General features: G+C 48.2%; 2 protein-coding genes and 1 long non-coding RNA gene across 3 annotated transcripts in view; all 3 read right to left on the reverse strand.

Annotated features, from left to right (window-relative positions):
* Positions 1–27,648, reverse strand: part of LOC308478187 — a 353,980-nt gene that overhangs the window by 232,745 nt on the left and 93,587 nt on the right. The gene's annotated exons all lie outside the window — the stretch shown is intronic.
* LOC308478169 (somatostatin) lies at positions 6,486–11,707 on the reverse strand. The gene is made up of 2 exons (XM_081007558.1): positions 11,376–11,707; positions 6,486–7,024 (listed from the first exon to the last, which is right to left on the reverse strand). Exons 1-2 carry the CDS (start codon positions 11,514–11,516, stop codon positions 6,812–6,814), a joined length of 354 nt encoding a protein of 117 aa, XP_080863684.1. The 5' UTR covers positions 11,517–11,707; the 3' UTR covers positions 6,486–6,811.
* Positions 18,100–19,799, reverse strand: LOC308477571 (somatostatin-like). The gene is made up of 2 exons (XM_081006300.1): positions 19,476–19,799; positions 18,100–18,542 (listed from the first exon to the last, which is right to left on the reverse strand). Exons 1-2 carry the CDS (start codon positions 19,614–19,616, stop codon positions 18,330–18,332), a joined length of 354 nt encoding a protein of 117 aa, XP_080862426.1. The 5' UTR covers positions 19,617–19,799; the 3' UTR covers positions 18,100–18,329.

The raw sequence follows: 27,648 nt of genomic DNA on the forward strand, positions 1-27,648 counted from the left end.
CATTTTTTGAAGGAAGCCTTCTTGCCTCTAATAGCTTCCTAAGGAAAGTTAGGTATTTAATCCTTGTGTTTGTTTTACTCAGTTTTCATTCCGTCCATACAACAAATGCATGTAGAATGAATGCATGTATGGCGGAACAGAATTCTGCCTCAAGGGGGGTTTTCATGTCCCATTTCACTAACCTGGGCGATCTAATCTGCATATTATGCAAATTTCTTTGCTAACTCTGCAATTTTTGCTCCCATTTTGTGTGAGACATCTGTTTTTGGGGTTTTTTTAAGTGTTTTTTTAAATTCAAAATTATAACAAGACATATTATCCAAAAATGTATCATCCTTGTTTCCCCCCCATTTTTCCTCCCTCCCCCCTCCCACACAAAACCCACCCACCCCCATCCCACCCCCCGACTTCCCTCAGTTCCAGTCTTTGCTTTCTCTAAGAATGCTGTTTTCTGCATGTTACAAAGTTGTATAGATCCTCAAACTATTTAGCTGATTATTATCAATAAAAAGTTTGTGAAAGTTTATTCAAAGCCAGCCAAGGAGTCCAGTTCGCTTTGTTGCGTCTTCAGATACTTTGTAAAGGGTTCCCATTCATCCTTAAAGTCACAGTTATCCTTGTCCCGTAGCTTGTATGTCAGTTTTGCCAGCTCTGCATAGTCCATCAATTTTTCTTGCCATGATTCTTTAGTTGGGGTTTCTTCAGTCTTCCATCCTTGTGCTGCCAGAACTGATGCGGCCGTTGTCGCATACATGAACATGTTTTTCAACTTTTTTGGCAGGTCTTTCCCTACAATCTGCTTAGTTTTTTGCTCCAGTAAGGGGCCCTTGCTCTCAAAAATCATCATTTCTATACTGCTCTCTTCAGATCATTCTTTTTCCCTGAAAGAAAGAAATCTGCTAACTGGGTCTGGTGTCAACAGGCAACTAGATCCAGGCAGACCTGCTAGGCCGGATAAGTAGCTTAGCAAAACATTTGTTGCACATAACGGGCAGCTGGCACAGCACCATTTATTTTGACCTCTGCGGCCAAAAGTCTTGCATTAGAAAGAAATGTTTGCATCTCAAGCTTCTCCTCCTCGCTGAACCCTAATACGAAGCCTAACAATTTGTGCAAAGGAAACCGGTGCTTTTCTACAAATTGTTTCTTCTGGGAAATGTGCTTGAGCTCTGATTGCAGAATAAAGAATGAATCATAAGTGTGTGCTCTTGTTTGCTTGCCTGTTTATTTGTTTAGCCTCTGGCACACGGAGAGAATTTGCTGCCATTTATTTGCTGAGAGTGAAAAGCTCTCAGGGAATCAGAAAGTGGAAGCGAAAAGCTGCTGTTTTCTTGGGAGGAAACGAAAGTGCACACACAGCCCTTTCCCCCACCATCTATCAGAACATGAAAAGAGCCCGGCTGGATCAGGCCAATGGCCCATCTAATCCAGCATCCGTTGTCACAGCGGCCAAACCCAATGCCTTTTCTGGGAAGCCTGCAGGCACAACATGAGCACAACAGCAACGTGGCCCCCTGCAGTTCCCAGAAAGTGGTGTTCAAAGGTCTGCTTCCTAGGAAAGTAAAGTGAGAACATAGCCAGAATGGCTAGTAGCCATCGATTGGCCCTCTCCTCCTCCGTGAGTTTGTCTAATCCCCTTTTAAAGCCATCCAGGTTGGTGACTTCACTGCTTCTTGTGGGAGTGAGTTCCATAGTTTAACTATGCAATGGTTATCTACAATAGCAATCCCCCCTTTGTGTAATGTGTACAATATCGTTTGTTTGTTTGTTTGTTTGTTTGTTTGTTTGTTTGTTTTGCTTTGATCTACTAGGGTACTATTTATTTATTTATTATTTTTTGTGTGTCTTATCTTACTTACTCTGTGCACTTCTAATTTTGTACTTTTTATTCTTCAGTAAAGGACGCAGGTGGCGCTGTGGGTTAAACCACAGAGCCTTGGACTTGCTGATCAGAAGGTCGGCGGTTTGAATCCCCACGATGGGGTGAGCTCCCGTTGCTCGATCCCTGCTCCTGCCAACCTAGCAGTTCAAAAGCACGGCAGTGCAAGTAGATAAATAGGTACCGCAAGTAGATAAATGGATCCCTGACCGTTAGGTCCAGTCACGGACAACTCTGGGGTTGCGGCGCTCATCTCGCTTTACTGGCCGAGGGAGCCGACGGACAGCTTCCGGGTCATGTGGCCAGCATGACTAAGCCGCTTCTGGAGAACCAGAGCAGCACACAGAAACACCGTTAACCTTCCCGCCGGAGCGGTACCTATTTATCTACTTGCACTTTGACATGCTTTTGAACTGCTAGGTTGGCAGGAGCTGGGACCGAACAATGGGAGCTCACACCATTGCAGGGATTCGAACTGCCAACCTTCTGATCGGCAAGCCCTAGGCTCCGTGGTTTAGACCACAGTGCTACCCGCGTCCCAATAAAGTTTATTAATTGAATTTTATTCTCAGGTAGATTTACCAAAAGAAATACAGTGGTACCTCAGGTTAAGAACTTAATTCGTTCCGGCGGTCCGTTCTTAACCTGAAACTGTTCTTCACTTGAAGCACCACTTTAGCTAATGGGGCCTCCTGCTGCCACTGCGCCACCGCTGCACGATTTCTGTTCTCATCCTGAAGCAAAGTTCTTAACCCGAGGTACTATTTCTGGGTTAGCAGAGTCTGTAACCTGAAGCGTCTGTAACCTGAAGCCTCTGTAACCTGCGGTACCACTGTACACACACCCATAAATCACTTTTAGAAAGGGGCAAGATTAGATACGGACGCACAAAGCATTTTTATAACAATATCAAGACTTCTTGCAGTCTGCTCAGCTCCCCTTTCTTCCCACCCAGAGCAACCCTGCCCCCTGCCCATGGGAGCCAACTCCAGGGGCCCATGGGTGCTTGGGCACCCACAATAATATAATTGTGGGGGCTGGGCACCCACAGTTCAGCTCTGCCTTCCACAGTCAGCCAGTGAAGCATCCTTTTCTGGGGGAGTGGGGCTCGACCAGGAGGGAGGGAACATGCCAGTCAGGCATGTGTCTCTGCCAGGGCCCTACTCGAGTGTAGGCTGAACTCCTAACATTCTGAAATACTTCACGGAACACAGTAACACAAACATCCTGTCTCCATCACTTCCCACTCTGTGGAGTGAAAACATACATTGTCATGTGAAAGACAAAAATCCCATGACTGCCTTCACGGAGCAGGAATTCTAACAGAGTCCCCCACAGAAAAGGCTATAGAGAGCAGGAAGAAGAGGAGATGCCACCACTGCAGTGTGGATGTGTGACATCACATGCACATGTCTCAAATAGTGCGTGTGACAAGGAAAACGAGTTGGATTTTTTTTATTGTGCTATGGCACCATGAAGTCATATGTCTGATATTTAAGTACTATGTGTAAGCTCAGTGTTTTTTCCAGCACTCAAGATCCTTATTTTAAAATAGGAAAGGCAATAGTTAACTGATTAATACAAAAATACGCACTAATAATGTTTATATCAAAGGGTTTTTACAGAAAACTTGAAATACATTGATTATAAAGAGAGGCTTAACAAGAACATTAATCAATTTTAGCTATAAACAAAGTGCCTTTTTATAAAGGGAAACTAAATAGGAAATGTCTTTTGTATAAGAATTTCTTTGTTCTGATAAATTTATTATGCATTTCAGTATTTCAGTTATTTTATGTTTTTGTTTTTGCAATGAAGACTTCTATGATGATGTCTTGGTTTTGTTTCCTTTGGCTAGAAAAACATTAATGTTTGGCATGCAGTTTTTATCGTATATGCTCTTTTGCTACTGACTTTTTCCAATAAATGTTACTTTGTAAGTGCAGGATGGGATCCTAGACTTTTGTTACAACCGAGTTGCATATTTGCATAATTTAATGGCATACTGATAATTTGTTCCGACTGAATAAACAATTTGTGAAGTTGCATTTAAAAAAACAACATGGTGTGTGCAACGTCACACACGCTACGTGCAGCCGTGTGTGTGTGATGCCACCCATGTGAGTTGCGGTGGCAGACAACCACAATCCCGAGGGCAAGATGGCGCCCCTGCCTGCCCCTTGGAGCCAGCACATCATGCAAGGCTGGGCCTTGGCAGCAGCAACCTCTCCTCCTCTTTGCCCATTCTCCAGCAGTTGCTACAAGCTTCCCCAAGAAGGAAGCTGGCAGTGGCAGTCCGTGGAGAGCAACGGAATCCTCCCTCATTGCTGCCACTGCTGCTGCCACTGTCGCACTCGGAACAAGCGCCAGCTCATCGTCCTCCCTGAGCCTGGTGGTGCCAGCACTGGTGGGGGAAAGAGGGACATTCTGAGATCAAATCAGAAGGCTTTTGCTATTCCGGGTCTGTCCCTGGAAAATTGGGACACTAGGAGGGTATTAAGTTCTGGTGTTCTGAGAGAGGGAGAAAAAAAGTTAAGGAACTTGCTAGCACAAATTAGAAAGGATATTGATAAACAATATACCCTCTCCTGCCTCCCTGAACATTCCCACAGATACTAGATAGGCCACTGGCCTGATCCAGAAGGCTCTTTTTATGTTCTTAAGACCTTACAAGCCAAGAAGATGAGCCTTTCTTGGTCTTTCTCTTTTTGATATGTTAAGAAAGAGATAAAGAGATAAAAGTGTAATAGGAAAACTTCAGTAAGTTAAAAGTGATGTTGTGTAGTTTTTCTATTACTATTTATGTATTGTTAAAATTGGTTAATTGTAATGAACTGATGTAGCAACTACTGTGGTTTTTTTCCTTTGTTATTGTTGAATTCTAAATAAAGTATTATTCAAAAGAAAAAGGAAAAAAAGCCAAGAAGGAGAAGGAGGAGGAGGAGGAGGAGAAGGAGAAGCAGAAGCAGAAGCAGAAGCAGAAGCAGAAGCAGAAGAAGCAGAAGAAGAAGAAGCAGAAGAAGCAGAAGAAGAAGAAGAAGAAGAAGAAGAAGAAGAAGAAGAAGAAGAAGAAGAAAAATCTAAGTTGCTGTCCATTATAAGCATGTATTTTATAAAGGGAGCAACTTTTCTTGCTTTTAATTAGGGAAAAATTATTTGATGGTGAAGACATGAAGCTGCCTCTTAATGGATCAGCCCATTGCTGCATCTTTCCAGCTCTAGTTGGCTGTAGCTTTGTACGATCCAAGGGAGACAAGGGTCTTTTCCATTCCGTGTCACTTGAGAACCAAGTTTTTGTGATTGCGTTGAAGGGAGACACTTGGGACTTTCTGCAATGTGAGCAGCTGCTCTGGCTACCAGGCAACTCGGGGCCAGTCCAGAACGCAACATGCGGGAATGATATTTTTAACACAGTACTGGACATTGGGTTACATCCTCTACTGATATATATGATTGTCATTAACTGCTAGAATCATTTGCATGAGAGATGATTGTTGTTTTTTCAAGCGCTGGAGACTTTACTTCAGTATTTGATATGATTCAGGGAAATCTATCATTCGCAGAGGAGCTGCAAAATATTATTCAAGAGTTTATGTTAGCCATGAGTTTAGTTCCACTTCTCCTTGACATCGCTCAGGAACCTCTTAGAAAAACCCATTGTCCACTGATTTCACAATACAGCTCAGCTTCAGCCCCACTCCTCCCAAAGCAAGGGAGGCAGCAGTTAATATTTATTAACAGCAGTTAATAAAAAGAAAGCCTTAATGATACTCCACATCTCCTCCAATGCACTCAATCCTTGTGAACTAGCAACATGTTTTAAACTGACAAAACAAGAGAACGTGGAATTTCCCAACTGTTATGGCGGTGCAGGCCGTGACTGGTGGGAACTGTTTTCCCAACATTTGCAGAATATGTTTGGCGAATGCTGGAACAGATGGGCCATTGGCCTGAGGCAGCAGGCTTTTCTCATGAAAGATATTCAGAGCAACATATTTAATTACCAAACCACACCTTAGCAGATAATGTAAACAGCCTTCCCCAACCCACCAAGCCTGGTCAACTTGGCCAAATGTGGCTAACAATTATGGGATGCATAGTCCAAAACATCTGGAAGGCACTGAGTTATGGAAGGCTGAGCTAGAAAGGTTTCATCATATCATCTCTTTTTTAACAGTTACTGATAGCTCACTTTTCTGCTTCTCACCAGGACAGATTTTAATATCTTCAGGCAAGAGCCAATATACTTTAAAAAGTTTGTGTGGTCAGTTTATTTCACTGCCAAAATGTCTTATCTGTGAAAATGGTACGTGTCTAACCATTCTGGAAATTCCTTCTTATTTTTCTTTTCGCAGACAAACATCTTAAGCGTGAGGGCCAACATCAGTTAGTGTGCTGGGTTCAAGGATGTCCTTGGCCTGTAAAAGACCTCCTGTCATCTCCACTTAAAAAAATATTAAACTGAAGAGCCTGCACTGGACTCAATCCTCCTAAACCAGAGAAACTCAAGATGACCATAGTCAAGGATGGTTTTAGAGGTAACCATCATGACATCGCTTTTTCACCTGAACTCTACAGAAGGACAGAAAGAAAATTTATAACCATGACACTTTGAAGCATAAACTTTATTGCAAGAAGGGATTTAAAAGGGCACATCAGAGTGACTTGCAATGTGGGGTGGGGGGTGGGGGTCAGTGTGTCATGAAGAAATAGTCAGAAATCACAAACGCCAAGGAAATTGTGTACAACTGAAACTGAATGTTTTATTAAAACAACTTCAAAATCAAAGTGAGGTGTATTTTTTTTTTCCTTTTCATATTACCTTAACAATGAATTTTATACAATACAGTCTTAAGCTCCTGGCATGAAGGGACTGGGAAAGACAGGAGAGGCTGGAGGTGGAGACAGAGGGAAAGGAAAGGGTTTCTTGAGCTAACAGGATGTGAAGGTCTTCCAGAAGAAGTTCTTGCAACCGGCTTTGCGCTCTCTGGGTCCCAGAGCTGGGTTCAAGTTGGCCGATCTCTCCAGCTCCAGCCTCACCTCATCCTGCTCGCCACCACGAGACAAATCGTCTGATTCCAGGGCCTCGTTGTCCGTCTGGCTTGGTTCTGAGAGCAATTCTGCCAGGAAATACTTGGCCAATTCCTTTGAGGAAGAGAGAGAGAGAGAGGGAGAGGGAGAGAGAGAGGGACTGAGCTCAGTATATATCTTCTATATGGCATGATTCCTTGCATCTCAGGGCCACCAGTAGGTGCAAATGTCTGGCTCATACCAGATTTCACAGAACCTCTATTCTCAATAACGACGGGACTCAGAGGTAGAGAATACCTTGATTTTGTTTGTTTGTTATTGGTAAAGGGAATCTTCGCATGAGTCAATACTTGATTACTCCTTTGCAGCTGGCACCGTTACAGGTGCCACATAGTATTCATTCCGCATTTGTGAGAAATCAGCACCTACACTTTGGAACTCCCTGCCTATTGACAGGCACCTGCACTGTACTCTTTTAACCACCTGCAAAAACTGGACAAACCTACCCAGATATTTAGACAGCTGATGCATGTGTGAGTCTGTTTTTAGTTCATTTCATTGCCAGTTTTACCTTTTGAATATCTTAAAGAGTTGTTTTAACTGATTTGACTGATCATTTTTTTGCTGTATTCTCTTTGTAAACTGTTTTGAGGTTTTCTTTTACAATCAATTTTATAAAATAAATGAATGCACTATATCTTTGTCCTTTTGTCCTCCCAGGCTGAGATGCTTTATGGTTTACACTTTCGTTTGTGGTTGTTGTTGTTGTTGTTGTTGTTGTTGTTGTTGTTTTCTCTCTTTTTGTTATGTTTGTGCTTTTTGACAAAAAAACCCAATTAACCAATATTGCATATCAGACAAGAGAGAGGCTCATGTCAATAGTTTTTTTGATGATGACCACATGAGCCACTGGGGCAGAAATTGGTTCTGTATCCCTGGACAATGCCTTCTGTTTACATTCATTTCATCTCAGACAAAGGCACAGCTTGAAGAGGACCTAGAATGGCAGTGGGGAATCTTTCACAGCCCGAGGGTCACATGGCCTCATGGGAAATGTTCTGGTGGTCACATGCCAGTAGTGGGTGGAGCCAAAGACAACAGAGGGCAGAGCAACAGGTGTGAATCTTACATTTGCATGGTAGGCTACGCCCCTATCCACACACCTCCATTGAGGCAGGCAAGTTGAAGGAGACATTCTAGTCAAGCAAAGGTGTTCAAGGAAGGCACAAAGCAGAGCTGGGGAGGGGTGTGGTCTGGGAAGAGGGGGTGTGGCCTGGGCTGGATGGAGAGGCCTGGTGGGCCATGTTTGGTCTGCGGTCCAGAGATTCCCCACTCCATCCTTGGAAAGGCCCCTGGAGAGCCATTGCCATCTCCTGAGCTGGATGGGCCACTGATATGACTCGTTATAACACCGTTTCTCATGTTCCTAATTGGGAAGGATCATACCTCCATGAGAGAACATCTGTTTGGCATGCAGAGGACCCAGGTTCAAACTTCTCTAGATAGGGCTGGCAGAAAACCCACCTACACTCTGGGGAGCAACTGCCAGTCAGTGTCAACCATGCTGAGCAAGATGGTCCGACTTCAGTATCATATCTGTATTAGATCATATAAGTATTAGATCATATAAGACGGATCCAGAAGCAGTTGCTGAAGAAAATAGCTAATGCCGTCCCCATGTACAGACACATTTTGCCTCTCAGTACCAGAGGTGAGGTTTTCTTTGAGGGCAGGGACAAACAACAGCTGGAAATAGTAAGTAATTTTCTTCTCAGTTTTCCAGGAGCTCCTGGCTGGCAATTGCAGGCAAATGCTGGACTAGGTGAACTTTCGTCAGATCCACCAAGGCAGATATGAAGATCTCACCTCATACCCTCTCCTATCCCCCCCCCCAATTATTTGCAGATGGAGCTGTGATCTGTACAATAATTGATCCAAGGAAAAGAGCTTGGTTTGGATCTTCCACATCTCCCACAGTAGGACTGACCCTGAACAGGAGGCCCATCGTCTAGAGAGGTTCACCATGTAGTGGATCTTGAGGCCATCACATTTTTTGAAAGGAAAATGTTCATGGCTTGTGGGTGGAGGGCAGTGCCAGCACCTGTCATTCCTCGGTCCCTTTGGCACCCACTGCCAAATGGAAGGACCCTAGCTCAATGGTACAGCACCTGCTTGGCACACAGGAGGTCCCAGGTTTGATCCCCGTTGTCTCCACTTAAGGCTGGAAGAAACTCCCCACCTGAAACATGCCTCAGAACCATTGCCACTTAGTGTAGACAACACTGGGCTAGAGGGACCAAATGGTCTGGCTTCCTATGGATGCAGCTATTGCAGAAGGCAGCATCTAACAAAAGCGGAAGGAAGCAGGAATCTGGATCCACTCAGAATGGTGGGTCACAGCATGTATGAACCAGCTCTTTAAGCTGGTGGAGATTTTCAGCGGAAAAGACAGATAAAATTTAAAAGATTCTTCAGCTATTGGACCAGCACCTTTAAAAAGAGTTACAGTGGTACCTCAGGTTACAGACACTTCAGGTTACAGATGCTTCAGGATACAGACTCCGCTAATCCAGAAATAGTACCTCGGGTTAAGAACTTTGCTTCAGGATGAGAACAGAAATCGCAAAATGGCGGTGCGGCAGCAGTGGGAGGCCCCATTAGCTAAAGTGGTGCTTCAGGTTAAGAACAGTTTCAGGTTAAGAACGGACCTCCAGAACGAATTAAGTTCTTAACCCGAGGTACCACTATATTTGCACCTCACTATTGCATCGAGCCATTTTGTGCAGCTCAAACATTTGCTTGGCTCAGTGGTGGAGAGCATGCTTTGCCGGCAAAAGGTCCCAGATTCAAACCCAAACATTTCCAGGTAGCTGGGGAAGACTCCCTGTCTGAAACCCTGGAAAGGTTCTGCCAATCACTGTGGATAATACTGAGCAAGATGGACCAACAGTCAGTGTGAGGCAGATTTCTTTGTTCCTATGCTCGCCAACACAGTTGGTCCCTGAAACTCTTTGCTCTTACATGGCATTGAAGCCAACTTCCTTTCCCCTCTGCAACATCCCTCTGGTCACTTTCTTAAGCCTGCAATGTAAACACACTCGCTAGGATGCAAGGCTTCCTTCTGAGTAGCCTTGGTCAGGCTGAGCTGTTGGAGTGATATTCGTTTCAGCACCACGGAGAGCTCCGCACCAAACAACTCTGTTAGACCTGGCCAGTTCTCTATTACATAAAAGGACTGGATGAAAACATAAAAATGCTTTCTGCTGTTAAAAAATTCCGGGGAAGCTTTTCTCTAGTGTTGCATGTGTTTATTTGTGCTTTTGAAACTGATGACAACAATGTGGGGTGGGGAAATTGCAGCGCAGATGCAGATGCATATGCTCTACCACTGACCTCTTCCCCTGAAAAATAAAACAGATTCCAGTTCTCATGGTCCCGAATTAAGGTCTGATTTAAAAGGAACATAGGAACTGAGTCAGAACCTGCTGACCCAACTAGCCCACTGTTGTCTACCCTGACCAGTGGCTCTCTGTGGTTTCCAGCAGGAGTCTCTCCCAGCTGGAGAGGTTGACAGTGGGAATTGAGTTTGGGACGTTCTGCACGCAAAGCAGATGTTCTGTCACTGAGCTTTGGCCAAGGATTAAACCTTGGAGCATGGCGTGCTTGGACTCTGAGCTACAGGCTTCCCCCTGATCAGAGTTTAGTCTAAGACACACCCCAACTGTCGAGGAAGTCCTAGGACCTTTGGAATTTGCGTCTCCCAGCCCTGTCTCCTAGATGTCTATATCAGCGAGCGGGATTAATTTCGGTTGTGGTGTGGTTGCATCTGAGACTGGCTTTATGACTGATTTTTTTTAAGTTCACGCTGTTCGTTTACAGCCTTTGTCTACTTGCATGTTTCTTGCGCTACAGCACAAGCTTACGCATATAATCATAGAACTGTAGAACTGTAGAATTGGAAGGTCTGGGTCATCTAGCCCCCCATTAAGTGCAAATAGATTTACACTCAGTAAGTGCATGTAAGGGCGCTTCCAACCCGTTTTTTGCTGAGAGGTCAGTGCTACCTGTGACACTTAACTCAGCAGTTCCGTGGTGCAGTGGGCTTCATCAAAATGCCAACCTGTATCCCCACCCAGTTAATCCGGATTTACCGGATTTCTAGGGAAAAATTTATTAAATGAATAAAATAAAATAACCTCTTGCCAAACACCCATTTGGGATATCTTCTGCTGTTCGTATTAGCTCTTTATAGAACTGAGGAGTGGAACCTCTATGGACAGCGGCAGTCTACCTCTGCATTAAGGGGAAGCAGGTCTGGGGTCTGATCCAGCAGCTGCTACTGCTTCGAAGTAGTGATAAGGAAAAGGGATTCTGCACCTGCTCAGAGACGCTCCGGTTTCCTTCTAGCTCTGCTCCCCACGCCCTTCTCTCCCTCCACCCTCCCTCGGACTCCTGGGTCCCTTACCTGTTTCCCCGCCGCTGCGGCCAGCGACTTCTGCAGGAATTGCCGGAGCCTCGGGTCCGAGGGGGCGGCGGCCACGGTACTCAGCGCCAGGGCGACCGAGACGAGCAGGGCGAGGGCGCACTGGAGGCGGCAGGTCAGCATGCTGGCGAAGTCTGAGAGAGCAGCTCTTTCCCGGGGAAAGCGAGCGGAGAAAGGAGGCGAAGAGCGCAGGAGAGCCCGACGGGACGGGGCGAGACGGTGGAGTGGCGCTGCTGATGCTGCGACGTCTCCGCTCCTTGGGATCGCTGCTAAGCTCACGGGGGGAGATCGTGGCTTCTGGGATCTCTACCGACGCCCCGCTTTTATAATGCCTTTTGCTGACGTCAAGGAAGGGGTGTAACAACTCCCCCTCCCCGCAAAAAGGAGCCCGGCGCTTTTTGACGCCCCATTAAGCGCGCGGATCTGGTACCCCCCAAGTGAGGGGGCTAAAAGAAGAGGAGGAGGAGGCATGGCGACGCTTGCTCCCACAGGACACGCAACGCGCACACACACACGCAACCCCAAATCTCTTCGCTGGCCGCAAAGCTGCCCTGTTAACGGAGAATCGGTACGCAAAGTTCCCACAGGCGCGCTCGCAAGTCCGAACGCACAGGGGAGATCTTTGGCCTGGAGGAGTGGGCGTCGGGTGGAGGGGAGGGTGCGCAGGGGGACGTTTTCGAATCCCTCATTCCCTCCCCATGGAGGAATTGGTACTCTCCCGGAGCAGCTGCAAAGGGCAGGAGCTTGCTCCTTCCAGAGAGGGTGGATATGACAGACGTGGAGCCAGGAAACTGAGGAGAGACCCGCTCATCAAAACCTCCAGGCGCGCTGCTTCGTTTTTCAAGCAGCCGAATGGAAGTCTGATCGGATTCATTCGGATCCGCTTCTCCGAATTTGCTCAGGACTGAAGCCTTGCGGCATCTAGGTGGAGATTTGGGGGCCAATCCGGAGGAAAGTTCTGCTGCGCACGATCCACTGAAACGAAGGTGGAGCCGCTGAATTTACCGCCGGATTGGGCCCTTCGTTTCAATCTCCTCCGGATAGATCCAATTTCCCTTGTAACCTCGGGCACAATCGGCTTCTCTTCTAACCCCGTGGGTACACGAGCCCTCTCTTAACTCCGAATTAACGCCTGTGGCCTGAATGTGTGCCTAGCCTCCTCCTTGCAATCATAGCCATAAGAGCGTAAGAAGAACTTGCTGGATCAGGCCAGGGACCCATCTAGTCCAGCATCCTGTTCCTTTCCCAGTTCTACAAGATCCTTTTTGAGGCCAGGTGACCAGAACTGTATATGGCGTTCCAGTTGTGGTGACTGCAGCAGAGATCTTGCAGATTTCCTTCCCTCAAGCCACATTCTCTGCCACTGAGCCACAGCTCTTCACTTTGAAATAAAACAAGTTTCCAGACCTCATGGTTCTGAACCATGGGCTGATTTAATAGGAACTTGGGAAGCTGCCTCATCAGACCATGGGTCCCATCTAGCGTGGTGCTGTCTACACTGACTGGCAACAGCTCCCAAGAATTATTAGACAAATTCTCACCCATTGGGAACCTGGAGAGGGCAGGGATTGAACCTAAGATCTTCTGCCACTGAGCTATGACACTTCTCCTGGGGAATGGGGAGCACTTGGCATGAAATGAACTGTCCTAGACCCAGGAGCCAAAGTCTACTGTTCTTTCCTGGAAGACTTTGACATATTACGGTGATGTTTGGTTCACAAGCACTAATGTGATTTCCCCTGAAACTGCATGGAGGGCAGACCACATAGCTCAGCTGAAGGTCTTCCTTGCTGCCAAACCCTACTACTGTTCTTCAGAATCAGTAGAAATCCTTAACATGAGAATTTAATCGAAATAAAAAAATTCCTTCCTGTAGCACCTTAAAGACCAACTAAGTTAGTTCTTGGTATAAGCTTTCGTGTGCATGCACACTTCTTCAGATACACACGAAAGCTTATACCAAGAACTAACTTAGTTGGTCTTTAAGGTGCTACAGGAAGGAATTTTTTTATTTCGACTATGGCAGACCAACACGGCTACCCATCTGTAATGAGAATTTAATGAAATCTTTAGCCTCCTTCCAGCATCTGTGTGTGTGTCCTTGACATTGCGGGACGAGGAATGAGACACGCAAAACTCTCTCTAGCTCTAATGTTGTGGTAGCAAGTTGAAAGAACAAGGTGTGGCGTCCGGTCTGTGACTGTGTGGAAATTGTGAACTTTTGTGCACAACCACAAAAAAACAGCTGCCACTGAGGAGGTGTTGCTGCCAAAGGGTTTCTCTGTGACTGCTTATGAGCTATTTAATGTAGCCATTCATTTATACTTAGGCTCTTTAAATGCTTTTAAGTCACTTTGAGACCTTTTTTTTTTTTTTTTTTTGGTCTCTTGTCCATAGCTGTCAACTTACAGATTTGAAAATAAGGGACCAGCAGCCTTGAAAATAAGGGACCTGCAGCCTCACCTGTTCCAGGCACTCCAGTCTTCCTGTCCTCCTGCAGTCTGGTCAAACTCATGCTGGGTAGCTTCGAGAACACTGTCCAACCAACTTTGTAACCAGAGGTTCAACTGAATAGAATCTGAATCACATGCACCACAAGGCCTATGCAGCCTCAACTTAAGATGGCTCCCCGGCCTGGCTTTGCACTGCAAAGTTTTCAGCAGCACGTGCAACAAAATGGCGTCCAGCATTCAAAACCCACTAAGCTTGCATTAACTAGCCACACACAAGGCATGCAAGCTCCACCCCCAGTCGTTCTTAGACTTCTTATTGGGTGAGCAACACAGCCAAGCAACACAGTTGGAGCCTCCCTCCTCCCTGGCCAGCAGGGAGGGAGGGAGAGGAGCTGCTTCCTTTGAAATTTAAGGGACATCATTCAAGGGACATTTAAGGGACATCCGTCAATAAGGGACAGCAGAGGGACATGGCGCTGGAATAAGGGACTGTCCCTTCAAATAAGGGACACTTGACAGCTATGCTCTTGTCATGAATAGTTAAACTTTGGAACTTGCAGGAGGCAGTGAGGGCCACCAACCTAGAAGAATTTAAAAGAGGATTAGACAAATTCATGGAGGAGGAGAACACTATCAATGGCGACTAGTCAGGATGTCTATACTCTGCCTCTGAATACCAGTTGCTGGAAATCACAGGAGGAGAGAGGTCTCTTATGCTCAGGTCCTGCTTGTGAGTTTCCCATCAGAGCATCTGTTTGGCCACTGTGAGAACAGGATACTGTGGGATGTGATACATAAGTAGCAGTCAAGTACAACATTCCTTGTTTTCCTAGAGTGGACATGCGGGGGAATCTTTGGTCCAGCCAGTCGAAAACTTCCTGTTTCCTCCTGGGCTGGAGCATCCTTCCTTTGCATGTGACTAGAGGTGGGCATGACCTTACCTTCCTAGGTCACACAAAAGGACAAGGCACGCTGCACACTTCCTCTCTTTGTCTTACTTCGTCATTGGAGCAGCTCTTTAGCAAGAGATGCTCTGTTGTCTTCCAGCCAACAGAGGACACTGGGATTATCCCCATATGGGATAGATCCACATGTATATACTTTGCAACTAAGCCTGCCATCAGGGATCCAACTGTGAACTGAAGGTGTGAGTAAAAGTCTTTTATATACTATCCCCAATATTGTTGTGTGTTTATTCTTCTAAGAGGGATGAAAAAGGAACTTACCAGGAATATAAAATTCAATACTGAATTGTATATAATAGTGAGAGGCTTACACAAGCCTGCAACCAGCTATATGCTGTGCATTTAAAAGGGGAATGTGAAACTCTGCTAAGTTAAGGAACTTGCTAGCGCAAGTTAGGAAGGATATTGATAAACAATATATCCTCTCCTGCCTCCCTGAACATTCCCACAGATACTAGAGAGGCCATTGCCTTATCCAGCAGGATCTTTTTTATGTTCTTAAGACCTTATAAGCCAAGGAGGAGGAGGAGAAGGAGAAGAAAAAGAAGACTCTAAGTTGCTGTCCATTATAAGCATGTCCTTTATAAACGAAGCATCTTTTCTTGCTTTTAATTAGGGAAAAATTATTTGATGGTGAAGACATGAGGCTGCCTCTTAATGGATCAGCCCATTGCTGCAGATTTCCAGCTCTAGTTGGCAGAAGCTTTGTACGATCCAAGGGAGACAAGGGTCTTTTCCATTCCTTGTCACTTGAGAGCCAAGTTTTTGTGACTGTGTTGAAGGGAGATACTTGGGACTTTCTGCAATGCAAGCAGCTGCTTTGGCTACCAGGCAACTCTGGGCCAGTCCAGAACACAACATGCGGGAATGATATTTTCAACACAGTACAGTGGTACATCGGGTTACATACGCTTCAGGTTACATAGGCTTCAGGTTACAGACTCTGCTAACCCAGAAATAGTACCTCGGGTTAAGAACTTTGCTTCAGGATGAAAACAGAAATCGTGCAGCAGCGGGAGACCCCATTAGCTAAAGTGGTGCTTCGGTTAAGAACAGTTTCAGGTAAGAACGAACCTCCAGAATAAATTAAGTTCTTAACCCGAGGTACCACTGTACTGGACATTGGGTTACATCCTCTGCCGGTATATATGATTGTCATTAACTACTAGGATAATTTGCATGAGAGATGATTGATTATCGGAGAATGTGTTTGGCAAACGCTGGAACAGATGGGCTATTGGCCTGATCCAACAAGTTTTCTTATGAAAGATATTCAGTGCAACGTATTTAATTACCAAACCACACCTAAGCAGATAATGTAAACAGTCTTCCCCAACCCAGATCTCCTGGACTAGGACTCCCATCTGTGGGATGTGAAACACAGAGCCGTCAAGTACAACATTCCTAGAGTGGACATAAAAGGGAATGTCTGGACCAGCCAGTCAGAACTTCCTGTTTCCTCCTGGACTGGGACAGACGTCCTCTGCATGTGACCAGAGGTGGGTGTGGCCTCACCTGTGTAGGTAACAAAATACCTCAGTGGAGGCAGCCATCTCTCTCGGACTCCATTCCTTGAAGAAGCAACATCTGCTTAGTCTGAGATGCTCTCTTGGCTTGCAGCTTGCAGCCAAGAGAGGACAAAGGAACTATCTCTTTATGGGATAGATTCCAGGTGTATATATTTTGTAACTTAAGTCTGCCTTCTGGGATCAATTTGTGAACAGAATGTGAGTAAACTCTTTTATATACTTTTCTACAAGACTGTGTCATGTCTATTCTTTTTATGAGAGACTAAAGGTGAAATTACCAGGAAACTTATTTTAGAGGCTTATACAAGCCTGGCAAACCTATCCGCTGTGCAAGTTTAAAAGGGGGGTGTTATTCTGCTAAATTGTAGAACTTGTTAACACAAGTTGGAAAGGATATAATTAAACAATATATCCTCTCCTGCCTCCCTGAACATTCCCACACCATTAAGCCTGGTCAACGTGGCCAAATGTGGCTAACAATTATGGGATGCATAGTCCAAAACATCTGGAAGGCACTGAGTTGTGGAAGGCTGAGCTAGAATGTGTTTCATCACATCATCTCTTTTTTAACAGCTACTGATAGCTGACTTTTCTGCTTCTCACCAGGGCAAATTTTAATATCTTAAGGTAAGAGCCAATATACTTTAAAACATTTGTGTAGTCAGTTTATTTCACTGCCAAAATGTCTTATCTGTGAAAAAGGTATGTGTCTAACCATTCTGGAAATTCCATCTAATTTTTTTAATTTATTTTTTGCAGACACACGTCTTAAGCACACTGTTTCCTGCTTGGCAGGGGGTTGGACTCGATGGCCCTTGTGGTCTCTTCCAACTCTATGATTCTAAGCATGAGTGCTGGGTTCAAGGATGTCCTTGGCCTGTGAAAGACCTCCTGACATCTCCACTTAAACAAATATTAAACTGGACTCAATCCTCCTAAACCAGAAAAACTCGAGATGACCATAGTCAAGGATAGTTTTAGAGGTCTCCATCATGACACCACTTGACACCACCTGAACTCTACAGAAGGACAGAAAGAAAATTTATAACCATGACACTTTGAAGCAGGAACTTTTTTGCAAGAAGGGATTAAAAAGGGCACATCAGAGTTATGGGATGTGAAACACATAGCAGTCAAGTACAACATTCCTAGAGTGGGCATGCAGCAGGATGCTTTGTACCAGCCAAGAATCTAACTTCCTGTTTCCTGCTGGGCTGGGACAAAACTTCCTTTGCATGTGACTAGACATGGGCGTGACCTTACCTGTGCAGTTAACAAAACCAAAAGGCACACAGCCCCCCTCCTCTTTTTGTTTCTCCTCTTCTCCATCTTGCTTTCAACGTGTGAGCAGAAATGACTGCCTGTCTGCAGTCACTTGGGACTGACTCCCTTATGGGATAGTTCCACAGGTATATATATACTTTAGTAGCCTAAGTTTGCCTTCAGGGATCCAACTATGAACTGAATGAATGTGAGTAAACTACTTTTATACTTTTAACATAAGATTGTCGTATCTATTCTTTTTAAGGGGGACAAGAAGGGATCTTACCAGGAATTTTATATTGAGAGGCTCAAACGAGCCTGCAACAAGTTAACCACTGTGTATTAGAATGGGGGGTGCACTCTGCTAAGTAAAGGGACTTGCTAACACAAGTTAGGAAGGATATTATTTAACAATATATCCTCTCCTGCCTCCCTGAACGTTCCTACAAGAGTGACTTGCAATGTGGGATGGGGTGGGTTGGGGGTCAGTGTGTCATGAAGAAATAGTCAAAAATCACAAACGCCAAGGAAATTGTTTACAATTGAAACCGAATGTTTTATTAAAACAACTTCAAAATCAAAGTGAGGTGTTGTTGTTTTTTCCTTTTCATGTTACCTTAACAATGTATTTTATACAATACAGTCTTCAGCTCCTGGCATGAAGGGACTGGGAAAGAAAGGAGAGGCTGGAGGTGGAGACAGAGGGAAAGGAAGAGGTTTCTTGAGCTAACAGGCTGTGAATGTCTTCCAGAAGAAGTAATTGCAACCGGCTTTGCGCTCTCTGGGTCCCAGAGCTGGGTTCAAGTTGGCCGATCTCTCCAGCTCCAGCCTCACCTCATCCTGCTCGCCTCCACGGGACAAATCGTCTGATTCCAGGGCCTCGTTGTCCGTCTGGCTTGGTTCTGAGAGCAATTCTGCCAGGAAATACTTGGCCAATTCCTTTGAGGAAGAGAGAGAGAGGGACTGAGCTCAGTATATATCTTCTATATAGCATGATTCCTTGCATCTCAGGGCCACCAGTAGGTGCAAATGTCTGGCTCATACCAGATTTCACAGAACCTCTATTCTCAATAACGACGGGACTCAGAGGTAGAGAATACCTTGATTTTGTTTGTTTGTTATTGGTAAAGGGAATCTTCGCATGAGTCAATACTTGATTGCTCCTTTGCAGCTGGCACCGTTACCGGTGCCACATAGTATTCATTCCGCATTTGTGAGAAATCAGTAGTTTACTGTGGCAGCACTACACTTTACAACTCCCTGCCTATTGACAGGTATCTGCACTGTACTCTTTTAACCACCTGCAAAAAACATTTTTGTCTGGACAAAACTACCCAGATATTTAGACAGCTGATGCATGTTTAAGTCTGTTTTTAGTTCATTTCATTGCCAGTTTTACCTTTTGAATATCTTAGAGTTGTTTTGACTGATTTGACCGATAATTTTATTGCTTTATTCTCTTTGTAAACTGCTTTGAGGTTTTATAAAATAAATGAATGCACTATATCTTTGTCCTTTTGTCCTCCCAGGCTCAGGGGCTTTATGGTTTACACTTTCGTTTGTCATTGGAGAAAATCTTATTAAATGAGTCAAATAAAATAACCTCTCGCCAAACACCCATTTGGGATATCTTCTGCTGTTCGTATTAACTCTTTATAGAACTGAGGAGTGGAACCTCTATGGACAGCGGCAGTCTACCTCTGCATTAAAGGGAAGCAGGTCTGGGGTCTGATCCAGCAGCTCCTACTGCTTCGAAGTAGTGATAAGGAAAAGGGATTCTGCACCTGCTCAGAGACGCTCCGGTTTCCTTCTAGCTCTGCTCCCCACGCCCTTCTCTCCCTCCACCCTCCCTCGGACTCCTGGGTCCCTTACCTGTTTCCCCGCCGCTGCGGCCAGCGACTTCTGCAGGAATTGCCGGAGCCTCGGGTCCGAGGGGGCGGCGGCCACGGTACTCAGCGCCAGGGCGACCGAGACGAGCAGGGCGAGGGCGCACTGGAGGCGGCAGGTCAGCATGCTGGCGAAGTCTGAGAGAGCAGCTCTTTCCCGGGGAAAGCGAGCGGAGAAAGGAGGCGAAGAGCGCAGGAGAGCCTGACGGGACGGGGCGAGACGGTGGAGTGGCGCTGCTGATGCTGCGACGTCTCCGCTCCTTGGGATCGCTGCTAAGCTCACGGGGGGAGATCGTGGCTTCTGGGATCTCTACCGACGCCCCCCTTTTATAATGCCTTTTGCTGACGTCAAGGAAGGGGTGTAACAACTCCCCCTCCCCGCAAAAAGGAGCCCGGCGCTTTTTGACGCCCCATTAAGCGCGCGGATCTGGTACCCCCCAAGTGAGGGGGCTAAAAGAAGAGGAGGAGGAGGCATGGCGACGCTTGCTCCCACAGGACACGCAACACGCGCACGCGCGCACACACACGCGCAACCCCAAATCTCTTCCCTGGCCGCAAAGATGCGCGCTCGCAAATCCGAAAGCACAGGGGAGATCTTTAGCCTGGAGGAGTGGGCGTTGGGTGGAGGGGAGGGTGAACAGGGGGGCGCTTGCGAATCCCTCCTTCCTTCCCAACGGGGAAGCTGCAAAGGGCAGGAGCTTGCTCCTTCCAGAGAGGGTGGAAATGACAGACGTCGCGCCGGGAAACTGATTAGAGGCCCGCTCATCAAAACCTCCAGGCGCGCTGCTTCGTTTTTCAGGCAGCCGAATGGAAGTCTGATCGGATTCATTCGGATCCGCTTCTCCGAATTTGCTCAGGACTGAAGCCTTGAGGCATCTAGGTGGAGATTTGGGGGCCAATCCGGAGGGAAGTTCTGCTGCGCACGATCCACTGAAACGAAGGTGGAGCCGCAGAATTTACCGCCGGATTGGGCCCTCTTCTCCGGATAGATCCAATTTCCCTTGTAATCTCGGGCACAATCGACTTCTCTTTAACCCCGTGGGTACACGAGCCCTCTCTTAACTCCGGATTAACGCCTGTGGCCTGAGTGTGTGCCAGGCCGCCTCCTTGCAATCATAGCCATAAGAACGTAAGAAGAACTTGCTGGATCAGGCCAGGGACCCATCTAGTCCAGCATCCTGTTCCCACAGTGGCCAACCAGATGCCTCTTGTGGGAAACAGGATCCGAGTACTAGAGCGATTCTCTCCTCCTGTGGCTTTGGTGCCTCTGACTGTGGAGGGAAGTGCAATCCTGGCTAGGAGCCATCCATAGTCCTATCCCCTCCTCCATGATTTTGTCTAATCCTCTTTTCAAGCCATCAAAGTTAATGGCCATCTCTGCCTCCTGCGGGAAGGAGTTCCACAGTTTAACTGCGCTGCATCCAGAAGGGTTTCCTTTTATCTGTCCTGAGACAACCCAATGGAAACCTTGTCGGCTTCATTCGGATCCACTTCTCTGAACTTGCTTAGGACTTGAGACTTGGGGAGTCTAGTTGGCGATTTGAGGCCCAATCCAGCGAGAAGTTCTGTTGCGCCCGATTCCCTGAAAGGAAGGGGAGCGCCCTCCGCGGGGCCGCAGAATTTACCGCTGGATTGGGCCCCCTGCAGTATCCGCTTCTTTTCTAACTCCGCTTCCGCAGATTCACAAGATCACAGATTTGTTTTAACTCGGAACTATCTCCTATGGCGCGATTGTGTCCGTGGCTGCGCTCTTGCAATCGTAGCTGCAGGTTAGAACGCTTCCTGTCGCGTTTATTCCTCTTATTTTCTTTTATTTATTGCCTTTAAATCCCACCTTTTCCTCCAAGGAGCTCAAGGTGGCGCGCACGGTTTCCCCCCCTCCTCGTTTAATCCCCTGAGAGGCAAGCGAGACTGAGAGGCTGTGACGGGCACCCAAAGTGAGCTTCCTGGCCGTGTGGGGATTTGAACCCGAGTCTCCGGGGTCCTAGTCCACACTCTGACCACTAGACCACACTGTTTCTCTAATGGGGTTCAGTGGGATGGACTCCCTGCGTCAGGGTGCAGACAGGATGACAACTTCAGGCTGAGATCCTGAATATATTTCAGGATGCTCTCCTGAACAGTGAAACTAACTTCCGAGGAAGCATCCTCAGGATCGCCCCAAGAATCAATACGGATCGAGGGAATACGGTTTTCGCCTCTAGCCTTCTTCCTGGCGGATCGTATTTATTCGGTAGTTAAGTCCTGCGAAATTCAGGAAAACTTCCCGCTGCAAAATAAATGTGTCCAGAACTACGGCCTAAATACTTTGTCCAGTTCTGGGCACCACAATTTAAGGAGGCCATGGACAAGCTGGAAGGTGTGCAGAGAAGGGCGACCAAGATAATCAAGGGTCTGGAAACCAGGCCTGATGAGGAACGGTTGAAGGAGCTGGGTATGTTTAGCCTGGAAAAGAGGAGACCGAGAGGAGATATGAGAGCCAGATTCAAATATCTCAAGGGCTGTCACATGGAAGAGGGAACGAGCTTGTTTTCTTCTGCTCCGGAGGGTAGGACTAGAACTCATGGCTTCAAGTAACAAGAAAGGAGATTCTGACTAAACATAGGGGGAAAACGTTCTGACAGGAAGAGTTGTTTGACAGCAGAACAGTCTACCTCGGGAGATTGTGGATTCTCCTTCCTTGGAGGTTTTTAAGCAGAAGTTGGATGGCCATCTGTCAGGGAAGCTTCAGATGAGATTCCTGCCTTGCAGGGGGTTGGACTAGATGACCCTCGGGGTCCCTTCCACCTCTACAGTTCTAAGATTCTATGATTCTAATGTCAGGTTAGTAGTGTGGAATAGGGACATAGGAACCTGCTTTACATTGGCTCAGACCAAGTGTTGCCTACTCTGGCCGGCAGCAGCTCTCCAAGACTTGGGGGGGGGCGGTGGTGGTATTCCCAGCTTTACACAGAGATGCAGCCAAGGATTTAACCTGGGACCTTCTGCACGCCAAGCAGGTGTCCTGTCCACTAAGCTATGGTTTTAAAGGGGTGTGGAGGGGTGTAGCAGATCTACACCCGAGTTTTCGTCCCTTTCACTCCGTCGACTAAACCGGAATAAGGGGCGCCCCTGCGTTCTCTGAAGCCGGCTGGAAAACTAAGCGCGTGGAATCCCTGCTCTCAAAGAATATACTAGATTATACAAGACACTAGACCTCAAGGACACCCACGGGAGATGAATGTCGGGCGGATAAAAGGAAGTGTTCTCCATGCGGTGCATAATCAAACTACGGAACTCACTGCCACAGGAAGCTGGATGGCTTTAAAAGAGGATCAACTAAATTCATTGAGGAGGAGGAGAGGGCTATCGATGGCTACCAGCCATGATGGCTTTGCTATATTGTTATTCCCAAATATTGAGGCTGCAGTGCCAGAAGCCCACTTACGTGGGAGTGAGCCTTACCTCTGAGTAAGCATGCCTCTGTGGTAGGGCTACATACCCAAGTTGCTTAGGGTCGCGTACCCTGCAGTCCCATATACGCTTACTTGGGAGTTGGGAGAGGAGAGAATTACTCCCGAGTAAAATGCAGCCATGGACACAGCAATAGGTCAACTCACATAACTGGGACTTTAGTTGGATCACGCCGATCGGTTATAAAAAAAAAGTAATGTCGTCGGAGCCCCCCCCCCCAATCGATCCTCTCCATCGATCCCTCTCTTTTCTTGAATCGATAAGGAACTGGCTAAGGGGCGGGGGTCGCGGATCAATTCACCTGTCTTCTCCAGAATATTAAAAGCCACCCCACTGTTCACAACTCCCTGCCTGTCCTTATAAAGTTTTGGCCTGCTGAGGCCCCGATCCACTGCAGTGCCCGTCCCTTATGCACGCTTACTCAGAAGAAAGTTCCACACAGCTCAGTCTTCAACCGTCCTACTCTCTAAGTAAGCAACAGATGGAAAGCTCTTCAATCTGAGCAGGCTGAAAGCAAAGAGGAAGGTTACCGTATCTTCCGCCATAGAGCTTCAGTATGCTGATGACAACGTAGTGTGCGCACGCTCAGAGGATTACCCCCAAACCATCCTAAATATCTTTGCAGAAGCTTACGAAAAGCTTGGCCTATCACTCAACATCCAAAAAACCAAAGTGCTGCACCAACAAGTACAAAATAACCTGAAATATACTCAGAGTCGCAAAGTGATTTCATGCTCTTTATTCAGCTCATAGTGGTGAGGAGGAATGAATGAATGTCCCCTCACAGTATCTGCTTTATATACATTATTTACACAATGGGCTGCACATGATTGGCTAATTCTGGAATTCTACTGTAAGCCAATCAGGTTGTGGATTCACTTCTATCTGGAGCAGGATTGGGTGGTTCCTGCCAACCAATCATACTGCTGCATTGTTCTAGGACCAATCAGACTGCTGCATTCTGAATCCTATTGTTCTAGGACCAATCAGACTGCTGCCTTTTGGATCCTATTGTTCTAGGACCAATCAGACTGCTACAGTTTGGATCCTATTCAACTCAGTACATAACACCCCTCCCCTCTAAGTTCCAGTCCTGCCCGGGAGGTCGCATTCATAGTCCTCAAGGTATGCCGGCGGCCTACGTGTGCGTTGTGGCCTGGGGTGTTCCCTGGTCCGGGCTCCGGGTTCTGGCTCGTGTTCCAAGGATGCTGGCTGTGATGCGGCTGTTTGGTCTGGTGCAACCGGCTCGCTCAGTCGTGGTTCTGGTTCCGGTGTCCTTTCGGCCTCACGGGTCCTCTCTGTATTTACTGATTCTGCCTCTCCTGCTGGCCCCTCCTGCTCTATGGGCCTCACTGCCCCGCTGTTCCCTTGGGACTCCTCTGACCTGTCCTCCTCCTGGTTTTCTCCCGGGAATCGTCGCCGTATCTGGTCGCAGTGGCGGCGCCAGCATTGCCCCCCATCCGTTAGCACCTCGTACGACACGGGGCCAGTGACCCTGGTGATTGTGGCGGGTACCCATGCTGGGCCTGCCCCAAAATTCTTTGCGTACACTGGGTCCTGGGCCTCGAAGGTCCGGGGGTTCCTGCCTTCCCCCACCACTACCTCATCCTGAGCTCTATCGGGGTGAAGGCGGTCCAATCTGATTGCAAGGCGCCGACCCATTAGTAGTTCAGCGGGGCTCCGGCCAGTCGTTGAGCTGGGGGTGCTGTGCTGTGCTAGAAGGAATGTGGCAAGGCGGTACTCCCAGTCCCCTTGCGTCATGCGGCGAAGGGTGTCCTTGGTGGTCCGCACCATGCGTTCTGCTTGGCCATTGGTGGCAGGGTGGAACGGCGCCGAACGGATGTGGCGGATGGCGTTCTGCGCTGTGAAGGTTTGGAATTCTCCTGACGTAAATGCAGTCCCGTTGTCTGAGACGAGAGTGTCAGGGAGCCCGTGGGTTGCAAACAGCCTGCGTAGTACCCGGATGGCTGCGGACGTGGAAGTGGACGGTACCAGTGCGACTTCCAGCCATTTGGTGTAGGAGTCCACCACTATGAAGAATGTTTTCCCCTGAAAGGGGCCAGCGAAATCCACATGCAGGCGTGACCATGGTGCTCGGGCGGACTCCCAGGACTGGACTGGGGCCCTTGGGGGATCTGGGCGGGATTCTTGGCAGGCCTGGCAGTGTTTGACCCAGGCCTCTATCTCTCCATCGATCCCCGGCCACCACACATAACTCCTGGCAAGGGCCTTCATTCTTACTACCCCTGGATGTGTCTCGTGTAGGGCTGTGAGGACCCTTTTGCAGAGGGGCTGGGGAACAACGACTCTGCTTCCCCATAACAGGCACCCCTTGTGGGCCGACAGTTCATGTTTGCGGGTTGTGTAGCCGGCGAATTCTGGCCCGGGGCTGCTGCTGGGCCATCCCCTCCACACCCAGTCCAGGACCCGGGAGATGACCCTATCTTTCTTGGAATGGTGTGCAACTTCTTGTGCCTGAATGGGGCGGTCGGGAAGCAGCTCCAGGCTCATAACCTCTTGTGCAGGTGCTGGGTCAGGGCCTGTTTCCGGTAGTGGTAGCCTGCTGAGGGCGTCCGCATGGCCCATCGCCTTCCCAGGTCGGTGAATCAGTGCATACTGGTAGCTGGCAAGGAAAATTGACCACCTGAGGACGCGAGGAGACAGCACTTGGGGGGTCTGCTTTTCGGGGGCAAACAAGCCGAGCAACGGCTTGTGGTCAGTCACCACGGTGAAGGGCCGCCCGTACAAGAAATCATGGAATTTTTTTACTCCCTTTACGATTGCCAGACCCTCCTTGTCGATTTGCGAGTAGTTCCGCTCGGTTGTGTTGAGTGTCTGGGAAAAGTACGCCACCGGTACCTCTCTTCCATCCGGGAGTTGGTGCCCCAGGACAGCTCCAATGCCATAGGGTGAGGCGTCGCATGCTAGCACCACCGGCAGCCTCTCGTCGAAGTGTGCCAAGACCGAGTTTGAGACAAGCAAGTCCTTGACTGCCTGGAATGCGGCCTCCTGGCGCTGGCCCCACACCCAAGGGGCCCGCTTGTCCAGGAGTCTGTGTAGGGGCTCCGCTACCGCCGCCTTGTGGGGAAGGAAGGAATGGTAAAAGTTCAATAGTCCCAAGAAGGCCTGAAGTTCAGTCTTGCTCTTGGGCGCTGGGGCATCACAAATGGCCCGTACCTTGTCCCCAGTCGGGTGGACCCCTTCTGCGTCCACCATAAATCCCAGAAAGTCCACCTGAGGCACTCCTAGTAGACATTTTTCCCGCTTCACCTTGAGACCCGCCGTCTGGAAACGGTGCAGAACGGTGCGGAGGCGGTCCTCAAACTCCTCTGGTGTGGGGCCGGCAATCAACACATCATCGAAGAAGGGGGTGACGCCAGGAATCCCTTTAAGGAGAGAGTCCATTATATTCTGGAATATGCCTGGTGCCACGCTGACACCGAATTGCAGCCGCTTTACCCTGAACGCTCCTCTGTGCGTCACAATCGTCTGTGCCTCTGCTGTGGCCTCATCTACTGGCAGCTGTTGATATGCTTGGGCCAAGTCCAGCTTGCCAAAAATTTTCGACCCAGCCAGGGTGGCAAGGACATGGCTGACCACTGGCACTGGGTATGCGTGGGCCGTGAGGGCCTTGTTTATGGTACATTTGTAGTCTGCGCAGATGCGGACCGAACCATTAGGCTTGACGGGTGTGACGATTGGGGTTTCCCAGGGAGCATTAGGCACCGGCTCCAGCACTCCTTGCTCTACGAGTCGGTCCAATTCCTCGTCTATACGGGGTTTCAAGGCGAACGGGACCCGGCGGGCCTTGAGCCTGACCGGTCGTACTGCGGGGTCAAGCTGTAGCGCAATGGGGGGGCCCGTATACTGTCCCAATTTCCCATCGAAAACCCCTGGAAATTCCTTGCATATGGCGTCCACGTCCACTTGTAAGCTAGTGTGGTTCACCCCGGTGACAGCTAGCCCCAGTGGTCCAAACCATGCCAATCCCAGTAAGCTAATGTAGGGGCCCTTGACCACAAGCAAGTCCAGTTGCCGCGTCCGCCCTCGGTATTGCACCCTGAAGGTCCCCACCCCCATTGTGGGGACCTTACGTTTCTGGAAGTCCCGGAGGGTGAATGGGGCCGGCCTGAGTTTGGGACCCCCAGTGGGACACAGTTTCCTTAAGGTCCTTGCCGAGATTATGGATAGAGTTGAACCCGTGTCCAGCTCCATGCGGCATGGGGCCCCCTCTATCTGTACCTCTACATAAATTTTCTCTACGTTGGGGTGGGGCAACTGGTATACCTGGAAGTCCGTGAGCTCCGTCGAGTTGCCTTGGTGCGTTGGGCCCCGGGACCTGGGGCTCTTGGATTGGTCATCTGATGCCTGGTGTCGGGTGGGCCGAGCCCGACACACCCGGGCGATGTGTCCCGATTTTCTGCACTGCCTGCACTCTGCGTTGCGGAAACGGCAGGTCCTCCTCTCGTGACTCTCCCCGCAGCTTGCGCAGTTCCCTCCTTCTCGTCGAGGCAGCTGTGGTCTGTGCGCTGCTTGAGTGCGCTGCTGTACTCGGTGCACCTCCTCCCTGTCGGATCCTGAGTCGTCGGTGAGGTCTTCATGGTGGACCCTCGGTTGGGATGGCAGGCTCGGCCGTGCCTCTTGGGTCGACCTCTCGGCAGCTTCTGTTGCCAGGGCCTCCTCCAGAGCGACCTGGAACGTTAGGT

Source organism: Podarcis pityusensis (assembly GCF_964106645.2).
Source record: "Podarcis pityusensis genome assembly, chromosome: 5".
In the NCBI taxonomy this organism is placed as follows: Eukaryota; Metazoa; Chordata; class Lepidosauria; order Squamata; family Lacertidae; genus Podarcis; species Podarcis pityusensis.